Source organism: Sesamum indicum, linkage group LG10 (assembly GCF_026168435.1).
Source record: "Sesamum indicum cultivar Baizhima isolate 11 linkage group LG10, ASM2616843v1, whole genome shotgun sequence".
Lineage (NCBI taxonomy): Eukaryota > Viridiplantae > Streptophyta > Magnoliopsida > Lamiales > Pedaliaceae > Sesamum > Sesamum indicum.
In genome coordinates, this window is record NC_142666.1 from 14,734,903 (window position 1) to 14,745,801 (window position 10,899).

The 10,899-nt window shown below is 36.3% G+C and overlaps 2 protein-coding genes across 2 annotated transcripts; both read right to left on the reverse strand.

Annotated features, from left to right (window-relative positions):
* Positions 1-1,092: 1,092 nt before the first annotated feature.
* Positions 1,093-3,098, reverse strand: LOC105172139 (Protein kinase superfamily protein). The gene has a single exon (XM_011093480.3). The coding sequence runs from the start codon at positions 2,839-2,841 to the stop codon at positions 1,363-1,365; it is 1,479 nt and encodes a 492-aa protein (XP_011091782.1). The 5' UTR covers positions 2,842-3,098; the 3' UTR covers positions 1,093-1,362.
* A 3,630-nt stretch (positions 3,099-6,728) lies between these two features.
* On the reverse strand, positions 6,729-10,603 carry LOC105172138 (Excinuclease ABC, C subunit, N-terminal). The gene is made up of 4 exons (XM_011093479.3): positions 10,270-10,603; positions 9,379-9,485; positions 8,792-8,992; positions 6,729-7,142 (listed from the first exon to the last, which is right to left on the reverse strand). The coding sequence occupies exons 1-3, from the start codon at positions 10,533-10,535 to the stop codon at positions 8,802-8,804; spliced, it is 564 nt and encodes a 187-aa protein (XP_011091781.1). The 5' UTR covers positions 10,536-10,603; the 3' UTR covers positions 6,729-7,142; positions 8,792-8,801.
* Between the last annotated feature and the right edge of the window lie 296 nt (positions 10,604-10,899).

A 10,899-nucleotide genomic window follows, 5' to 3' on the forward strand; every position in this document is an offset into this window, starting at 1 on the left:
TTCGTGGGATGCATGTTAGCATCATCAACACCGCAAACAAGAGGTTTCGGGTGAACACATAGACTCGCTGTTATATATGACACCAAATGATGCGGTGTTGCGAGGAGCTTCGGGCTTATAAAGCGTGCAAGCTTCTAGTATGCAACTAATGTGGAACGTATACTAGCATTATTAGTCTAAATCTATACTATATATTGAGGAAAAACACCCTTTTGATGTCTTCCCTTTTTCTGATATGCTTTTTTCCCCACCCACTTATTTATTTAAATAGTTAGTTTTTTTAGTTAATATTTTTTCTCTTTATTTGCTCTAAATGTTCTCTTTCAAAATTATTTATTTTCTATCGTGATCAATTTTATATTATCTTTTTTCCTATGACAAAAGATTTTAGTAAATGATATTTGATTATCTACATTTTTTATAGTTAGTTATAAAAAGCAATAGATGTGCTACAGACACATCAACTTTTCGAATTTTATATTAACTGGTAAATTAGTTAAAGAAAAAATGTAATATATATGTTGACTTATACATTTTATTCTGATTTTTACAATATAGTTTAAAGCATAAAAATTATTTAATATATATACACAGGAACAACGTGTCGCGACCGCTAGTTAGTCCAAACGAGGGGTTTGAAATAGATATATAGTTATTCCCAGATACGATGCTAAATGATGTGGCCTACAACGCGATTGGTGTCCCATGAAGCTAGATATTATCCACTTTAATTTGAATTTCATGAGTTTGTACTTAAAAAGCCGTTGGCTAAAAAGAGAAGCCCATAGAGCTAATAAACTACGTAAACTCTTCGTTTCCAGCCAACGGGGCGTGCCAACGTCATGAGAAGAACATGACAACAAGGAAGCTTGAGAATTACTCAAAGATTCATGCCAGCAAAGGAGAAGACAAATTAAGTACTAATGAAGAAAGATTACCAAATTTAGACCACAAACAACGAGAAAAGCAATAAAGTCTTGCAATTATTAAAAACGCCCGCATCTTAAGTTATGTCTTGTAATGTATTGAATGTAGCTCACCAACCATGATAACGTAAAGATCTGTGTGTTCAAATAGGAAAGAAACACCATCTGTCTCAAACTCTCACTAGACATTCAAGCTTTAATACAAGAAGAGGCTCATTACAACATAAGAACCTTTACTGTTATTCATCACTGGCTTTAAAGAATGAACAATAAACATGAGCAATGCACCAGGTGCCCAAACAAGTATGACAAAACAGATGATTGATAACACAAAAGGCCATTCAATTGAAGGCCATGAACAATCTATATCACTATGATCCTGAAGCAAGAGAATTTTACGTATCTGAGCTTTGCCTTATTTGATAATAACTCGTCGTTACGTTTTCTGACATACTACGGTCAATTCTGCAGCCTGAGTAATGGAATTGGACCCGAGGAACGTATCTGAATTATTGCTAACTGAGTGGTTTCTCTTTAAGGAAGACGTTTTTCGTTCACCATTGCCAAGAACCATGGACCGGAGTTTAGTCCTGCCAATGGACCTATGACTTTCAAACCTAAGGCTTGAAGCCCTTTTTGTCAATTCCAGGTTATGTTCTGATCCATCGTCCTCGACATGAAAGTTAGTCTCACTATCAAGACTAGACATCAAGTCCATCAAATTGCATCGGACCCCCAAGTCTGAGTACACTCTGCGTGGTTTCCTTAATGGTATTCCAACTTTTGCATCCCCAGGATCCATCCTCTTTGAATTCACCCGAACGCTCGTTGATTGAACCGGCCTACCGACATTCTCCACCATCAAGCAAGGATTGGATACACCGTTCCAAGAATAAACTGGAACCAGCTTACTCAACTCACTCAAGCATTCCACTACTTCTTTCATGGATGGCCTTCTCTCCCTACAAGACCTCACACATTTTGCAGCCACCAATGCCAACGTCTTCCTCACCGATGCGTCCTTAGGTGGAACGACTCTTGGATCATAGATAGACAAGAATTTGCCTCTTCTGATCAAGGGAATGGCCCAATCCACAACCGAAGGGGGCGAGTGTGCCATATCAATCGCCTTTCTCCCACTAACAATCTCCAAAAGCAATATCCCAAAACTGAAAACATCAGTCTTTGTGCTCAAATTTTCAGGAGTCACATAACAGGGGTCCAAATACCCCATTGTCCCTGCAGGAGGAGTTGACCTCAACTTATCATTATCTACACACCTCAACGCCAGCCCGAAATCCCCCAATCTTGCATTGAAATTCCTATCAATCAAAACATTAGCAGACTTGATATCCCTGTGAATTACAGGTGGGCTCAAAGAATGGAGGGTTTCAATGGCTTTTGCAGTTTGCATAGCCAATTTTATCCTCCTACCCCAAGTGGGAGGCCGTGGGTTCGAATGCAGGACATCATAAAGAGTGCCATTACTCATGAACTCAACCACCAAAAGGCGATCTTGGGAGTCATTCTTGGTGAACCCAACAAGATTAACTAACCTTGGGCTCTGGAGTTTGGACAGAATATCAATTTCATTCTCGAACTCACTTGGGTTTTCAGAAATTGACAATCTTCGGGCAGTTCTTGAGGGTTTCTTGATAGCCACGAGACGGCCGCCCTGCAGAACACCTTTGTAGACAAGCCCATGGCTGCCTCGGCCCAAGAGCTGCGCGTCTGAGAAATTTTCGGTGGCTAGCTCAAGATCTTCGTAGTTGAATTCTTGGATTTTGACGGGGTTTTCCTTCTCCTCTCTCTTATCTGAGCGGCGACGGAATTTGTTGGAGGAGGCGGTTGATGTCGAGGCATGGGAAAGAGCGGTGGAGATAGATGATTCTGCTTTACATGAAAGATAACCCATCAAGATTCTTGAATTATTACAAATGGTGTAACCTTGAACACAAGCATATGTGCTTATGTGATGGGGTTTGGGCAATCGAGATGGGATTGACGAAGACTGACAATGGAATTCCAAAGACCAATGATGTTGGTATTGAAGAAATTTAGTGGAAGGGAAACATTTGACATGACAATGTATCCATCTGTTAGTGTGAATGGTTGATCGATTCAAAGTTACCGCGTTTCAAAGGAACTTCACAGTTCAACCTGTAAATGAGTGACTCTTTTGGTGGCCTTCACTTCATTTCTCGCCCCAAATCATTTAATTACTTCATAGTCACCTACATAAGGTTTAATAATTTCTATTTTCATTAATGATAATTTATATGTACGGGAGCACAACAAAATTACAATAGTCCAATAAATTTAAAATTAAAAAAAATTAATTTGTAGAAGGAATTAACTTTGATGCTATAGAATTTGAATTATTGAATAAATATTTTTTTTTTGAACAAAAACTGTTGCATATCAAAATTTATAATGCATCTTAAAAATCATTCGATACAAAAATATATAATTGAAGGGGGTCGAGTGCTATTTCTATAATTTAACGTTGCATTGTACAAAACTATTATAGTTCAAGAATGCAAAATGCCAGTCGTCAAGAAATTACTTATAATTTTGATTTAAAATAATTTAAATTAAACAGTTCAAGAATAGGGACTGTAAATAAAAAAAAAATAATACTTTCCAACTTAATTTTAACAAAACTTTGATAGTTAACTAAAATAAACTTGTGCAGACATCCCTATAGTTAAAGAGTACAGTGATTTACTAATTAAATTTTATATTTTTATTTTATCATGAATAGATGATTTTCTGGAGGTGGCCCAATTATAATATTTGATCTAATAAACATTATAGTTAATTTTCAAAGTGTTGATGGAACTACGATGATCAAATTAAATAATGATTAGACGAGTTTCGACATAAATAAAATCTTATGGTATTTTGTTCCCATAGTAATAGACACAGATAATTTAATATAATGTAAACAGTTTATTTAATTTTTTTTTAAAAGGATAATTGCTATAAACTGTAGATTTTCATTTACTTTTCACATACAAAGGCTAAAATATTTCATATGTGTTTTGTATTTAATATGATGTATATATGTGGAAAAATATGTATTATTACCTCAAACGAATTATCTTATAATTGACATAATAATATAAATTAATAAAAATTCATGCTTTTAATTTATAAAACACTAAAATTATGTTAAAATTTTTTATCATTCAGAAACTAAGATATGTTGATATAAATTCTTAAAATAATAAATTATTTTTTATTAATATTATTTTCTAATATTCAAAAGATTATGAATAGATTACAACTAAGAGAGTATAGAATCAGATCTCAGTATATTTAATGCATATCAAATTTGAAAAAATGGGTCTCCGACCCCTCCCTAATGGGGCAAGTCTGGGTCTAAAAAATGGAGATCGAGACGGACCGAGGCTTCTAAAGATTAGAATTTTGCTAAATTCGGGGCAAATGTCGGGTAAATAAAGAACCCCATGGAAGATTTAATTTAATAAGCGGTAATTTTCGTCCCCTAATTTCAGGCCATTCTCATTTTAGTCCCCTAAGTTACTAGAGTTTCAATTTGATTCCGCAAAACTGAAAAATTCTCATTTTTGGTCCAAATTTTGCCGAAAAAATGAGGGGCTCGCCGAAAAAAGTCACATGCCAAGCACGTGACTTTTTAAATTGGGGGCTGGATTGTGATTGACTGGAAAAAAAGATGTGGCACAGACGTGGTGCCCAGTTGAAAATTAAAAAAAAAAAAAACATGACTGATGTGGATATTTAATTCACGTCAGTTGTTTGCGTTGCTGTTGTTCCTGTTGCATGACCGGGTGAGTCAACTCAGATGAGTTGCCTGAGTTGACCGTGTTAGCTTCCAAGGTGGCCGATTCCGTCGAGGCTCCTGTGGCTACTTCTAATCGGAGAGGAAGGTCCGCCATTGTAGGGCTAGCTCAGTGGTGGTACTCCGCCTGAAATCCGCCGTCAGACGGTGGAGAATTGTACGCGCGACCGTCGGCTAAGGCGGAGGTGGGCTTTTGTCGGATCTTTGCACAGAGGTGACCAAAATCAATAGGACTGGTCTCAAAAGATTCGCCAGAACGAGAGGCGTTCAACGGTGGCCGTTCGATCTGGTAGTTCGTTCAGACGAAGGAGAAAACGCCGGCGGAAGGTGCAGTCGCGGCGGACTACGATCGAGTTCTTCAAACGATGGATCTTTGCACCTAGTTTATGAAAATGGATGAGACTAGTCCCATTAGAACCGCAGTGAGGAGACGAATCCAATGGTACCAATCCGCGATCGTGGGTCGTCCTGTCGCTGGTAAATCGACGGGAATTGTCCGCGGCGGTCAATTTCAAAGCTCAGTCGCTGTCGTGGTCGGATCTCAAAATTGGTTGAGGGGTTTTGTTCTCCTTGTTATGGGGAATCGAATGGTATATGTGGTGGCCAGAAATTCCAAGTAACGGAGGCGGAGTTGAAGAGAGAAGGTGGCGGCGACTGGCGGGCGATTTCGGGGCGACGAGAAATTCCGGCGAATTGTTGGATTAAATCAATGTCATCAGCTGATGTGGATATTAATCGACGTCAGTCATGTTTTTTTTTTAATTTCCAACTGGGCGCCACGTTTGCGCCACATCATTTTTTCCGGCCAATCACAATCCAACTCCCAATTTAAAAAGTCACATGCTTGGCATGTGACATTTTCGGGCGAGCCCCTCATTTTTCCGGCGAAATTTGGACCAAAATTGAGAAGTTTTCAGTTTTACGGGACCAAATTGAGACCCTAGTAACTTAGAGAATTAAAACAAAAATAACTTGAAGTTAGGGGATAAAAATTGCCTTTAAGCCAATTTAATATATATTTTGTATGTAATTTAACTAATTGCCCTACCCTTTTCAAGGACCTCAAGCCCAAATTTAACTAATTTAACAATACGAGAAGGAGGATGACGAAGTTTTACTAATGTGTTATCGATATGAATTATTCGGGTTCTAAAACTGCTACAAATTATGGTTTGTTTGGCTTGTTATGAATTATTAATCTTATTTGTATTTGAGATTTTCTCTTTATTTTTTTTATCCTTTGAATTTGAATATTTGAGTTAGGTGGTTGAACAATATTATTTGTAATTGATACATTAAAATTATCTTTTCTTTATATTTGTGGAACAATTGAATTTATATATTAAAAAAAAGAATCGAATCTACCTGGTCAGACCTATCCCAGTGAATATTCAATATTACAACAAGCAAGCGGGTCCCAAGTCCACCCGTACCCCCTCGATTGCCAACCTTAGTTGACCCTTAAGTATCATATGATGTTCAAATTCACATTAAGTCATTTTAACAGTTTAGAGCATGAATTAATGATTGATCTATTAATAACAAACTTTTTTAAAATTTCAATTTATAAATATTATTATTACTAACATCATATAAACTCTATGGTCTAAATTAGAGCTTATGTTCTAAAATAAAATCTAAATTTCATTAATTCCAAAGTGTATGAAGATGTGAATCAGTTGAAGGTACAATGATGTGGAATAAAAGGAATCAGTTCAAACGCCCCTTTAGCCCTATGATCCAACAATTCAAAATCTCATTTCAAATTTAAACATAATTTCTTGTGGGATACGACTCTTTTTTTTCATAATCACTTTTGATGATTAAATTCAATGGGAACCCCATTTCAATAAAATTATAGCTTATAATCCCACCGCAAATATTTTTCATCTAATTACCTATGCTCATTAAATTATTTTTAACTCTTCCATCAACTTTAAGAATAAAATTAGTTTTGGAATCAACTACAATTTGCATTTTCAGTTGTGAAATTGCGATACAAAATGCCATAATTATTTTTTCTATACATAATTATTTAAGAACAGTTCTCTTATAATCAATCATGCAACCGATCGACCTATAATCATGGAACCATCCTGTTCCATTTCTGTGTTTTTTACTATCAGTACATTCTTCTACAATTATTATAACTCACCATAACATTAAACGGACATCGGACAAGTTGAACAAATCGATCGACCTATTATCATGAAACCATCTTGTTCCATTTCTGGTTTGTGAACCAGACAGTCTGGACCAAGCCACTCATTTGCTAATGGTACTCAGATAAATTCAGAGTTATGTACAGCAACGGGGACTGGGAAGAGACATTCCTCGTCTGGTAGGACTTCACAGCACCACCCACCGTCTTTTCATTTGCAGCCACAGGCCTGCAGAACAACATTAACCACAGCTCTAAGCAGGAACTTTGAATATAGTCATTGTTGAAAGATTTGTATGTACATCCTCAAGCAAGGAGTTTTCAGCTAATAGACTCTTACTATTAGCTCTAAGCTTTCTTGAACAGGATATATAGCAGTCAATCGTGGCAGTGAATTAGAATTCAATTAAGTCGGTAGGTTATGGACTCGCACAAAAATTACAGAAAGAGAGAGAGAGAAGCTACACGTTCTGGTTTCTTTTCTTGCTATCTACAATCATTAGCTCCAAAGAGGGCACTCTGAATCACACTGTTTATACTACCAGGTATGTCTGCATCAGATCATATAATCTCCAACGAAAATCCAAGTTTGAATGTTGATTAAAGAAATACATGCTCCGCCTGTTTCGATAAATGGAATGTCACTAACAGCAGCCTCTCATTTTTCATTCAAACTATTTCCTCATTTTAGTTGACTTAGGAAACAAGGCACTAGGTGTGGATATATTGCAAAGGCACCTTAATGAGATCACCTGCTAATACTTTGAACATATCTTACTAAATTCATGTGCCTCCGCTTTGCAGGATGTCCTCTAGAAACAAAATTCATAGTTATTAATCCAATAAATAAAGTCATGAACAACTTAGGGTATGTTGGGCCTGATACAATCACTACAATTTGATGAATCTTTCTACAGAATTGAGAACAACAGTTGCAAACTGGACTAATGACATAAGTCCGCTCTTCAAAAGATTGAAAGAGGATGTATTTTCACATTTGAACTCCCTAATATCCTAATTTTACTATGACTGTCCCAATAGAGGCATACTCCCGACGGTAAAAGGAACTGTTATTTGAGAAAGGACTTGACAGAATTAGTACTTTCAAGATCATCATGGATGAAAAGATATCCCAATTTGTTTGTGGATCTAGTTCATAATTTCAAATTTTGAGCTTTTCACTTCCTATGTTATCTCCTCACCACTCCAGTAATAGAAGCGATTGTACAGGATATGAAGAATTCAGTACTCATTCAAGGATTTATATAGACAATAAGTAGTAGCTTCAATTGAAGTATAGATGGGTCTTGAAGAAGTAGTGGTTAAAATGATAACAAAATAATTGGATATCTTAGGAGCTGTAGTTTAGTCAACCAAACTTTTGCTTTTGGTACCTTAGTATGTGCATCCTGTTATACAAATACTTTTATCTAAACGTTTTGGAGCCTGAAACCCTGTTCATTATTACTTCCCAAATCAAGAACTATTTGGTAAAGCAAGTGCATCAAATGCCTTTTATTCTGTGTGAGAGAGAAACTCCTCCAATCAGGAAACACAAACACTAGGATCGCAAGATTAGAAAGACTGAAAGGCCATAAATGCTTCTCAAGCGGCAACTTGCTTATCTAAAATCATCTACAAAAGAATATACACATCGGATGTTGCATGTTCAGCAGTTCGGTAATTGATACTTAATGCAAACTACTATTATGTTCATCTGGTCGTCAGATTTCCGCTTAAACCAAAACAACACCAAATTCTGTTTTCACCTTGTCTAATTGACTGGTCATGACATAGACTGGCCAAAATATGCTGCCATAAATTTTTAAAGAGTAAATCGAAATTAACTGACAATTTATTTGAATAAAGTAGACTCACTGTTGATGGATTACATCGGATCCAAGCGCCAATCTATCTCCAAATGGCTACAATCAATGACATCCTTGACTTGATTTAGAGAGGCATATCTGTGTTGTAATAGCAAGATCTGTGGATTGTCTGCATTCTCTAGATTCTTGCTACTTCTTTTGCGTGGCAATTTTCTAGAAAAGCTCTTCCATTTTGATTCAAATTCATAAGCTACAAGGATAACATATCTTATGAGAATGACTGTCACCATAAGATTGATAGACACTAAATTGCAAAGTCATTCCTAATATGCATATTGTTGAGGTAGAAAGAAGATTGCACAGAAAATAAGGCAAAAATCATAGTTCGAAGAGCTGCTGAAAACACAAGTAGAGAAAGAAACAAACTACAAAGGTGAAGTTTTCGAGTGTTGCTCACAGCTCATTGTTAAATTGGCATTCCCTTGTAAAATGAGAATGTTGAAATAGCACTCAGATCTCAATATTACCTACACATAGTGCTCATTTTAAATGTAAGAATGTGAATTGTGGCACCAAGATACCATATGTATGTAGTGACCTACTGACCTTACAGGAACTCTAAATCGGCTAATTTACCTTTACTTTTATCCTGAAATCCTTTTATAAGACATGCACAAATCCATGGCCTTCCTGCACGGGATGCTTTTGCACCACCTCTTACTTCACCATTGTGTTGTTTCAAGCTACAAAAGTAACAATCTTAGTGAACAGGAAAAGGGGCAGCGGGGGCAGGCAGCTAAGGTGAAAGATCATAAGCAAATCCTCGGAGACACTACTTAGTATTTACAAATACAGATTCAAGCCCAGTAACAAAAATCCCTCATGCTAGCCAAAAGCCGACAAATGGTTTTAGGCAAGCAAACTTTTTCCATACGACACTTTAGACCACAAATATCAGAGGAGATAAAGATTGAAAACAAAGAATACATTGAAGAAATACACTAATGTTGCATTTGGAATGAAGGAATTAAAATTATAAATTTCAAATCCTCAATAACAAATCCTCTGAATTTGTTTGGATAATTCTAAATTTAAGAGATTTCAAATACTTCCATTCTAATTCTGAATTATGTGTTTGTTAAATATTAATGGATTTCAAATTCTTTCTAAATGAGATCATTTGAAATCCTTTCCTCAAATGTAAATCCATCGATCCAAATGCACCCTAAACTTACAAAACAGATGTTGCTGATTTTGCCATTTCCATATACTAAATTCATTTTTCCCTCGTTTTTGAACTTCCAATCATGATCGCTAACTGCACACAAACACATACACACAGATATATAAATTAACATGCGAGAAACAATTCCAATCACATTATTCGTCCAATAAAAACATTAAACTCAAAATGCATTTTCTTTGAATCCTAACTATGCTAAACATCATTTCCCAACGAGAAGACCAGCAAATACGCACTTGCACACACAAACACTGCGATTGCAAACATAGGGCAAATGAACGTACCGGCGAGAGAAATTATTGGTGACACCAACATAAGTCTTGATGGGAGAGTTGGTAGAGAGTATCAGATACACAGCCCACGAATTCCTGGAAGAAGATCCTGAAATCGATGGTGATTCAGATGACGAGGGGTTGATCGATGATGATGGGGGTAAAATCTGAGATGGCTTACGCGACTTTTCTGTTGGGTTTGCAAAGGGAAGATGGGTCGGACGAGAATTTGAATGGGGTTTGAGTGATTTGAATGTTCTTGACAACAGCCTCGCCATAATCTTGGGAAAGAGCTGTTTCTTGCCTTATCTGACCGTTAAAAGGTCGTTTATTTCTTTATTTATTATCTTTTCCTCCACATTTCTTCTCACCCACCTCCTAACTCCCCCCCCCCCCCCCCCACAATTCTTTTAATAATCCAAATGGCATAAGTGGTTCACTTTATTCAGATTCAACAATTAATTCAATTCAACAAAATAAATATATACCAACATTCGTAGAACACAAAGCTACAATAATGTAAAATTCATTTAATATTTTTGAAATTTTACATTTATATATATATATAAATATATATATGGAATACGGAATACAATATTAATTTAAAGTAGAGAATTCGAATGATTGGTGCAAGAGCCCTAC

Excerpts from the sequence above, each read along its gene's own strand:
- LOC105172139 (XM_011093480.3), bottom strand. The coding sequence starts at position 2,841 with ATGGGTTATCTTTCATGTAAAGCAGAATCATCTATCTCCACCGCTCTT.
- LOC105172138 (XM_011093479.3), bottom strand. The coding sequence starts at position 10,535 with ATGGCGAGGCTGTTGTCAAGAACATTCAAATCACTCAAACCCCATTCA. Across the intron at positions 9,486-10,269 it reads ACCAATAATTTCTCTCGCCG|CTTGAAACAACACAATGGTG; the intron begins GTACGTTCATTT and ends TTACTTTTGTAG. Across the intron at positions 8,993-9,378 it reads ATTTCAGGATAAAAGTAAAG|CTTATGAATTTGAATCAAAA; the intron begins GTAAATTAGCCG and ends TTATCCTTGTAG.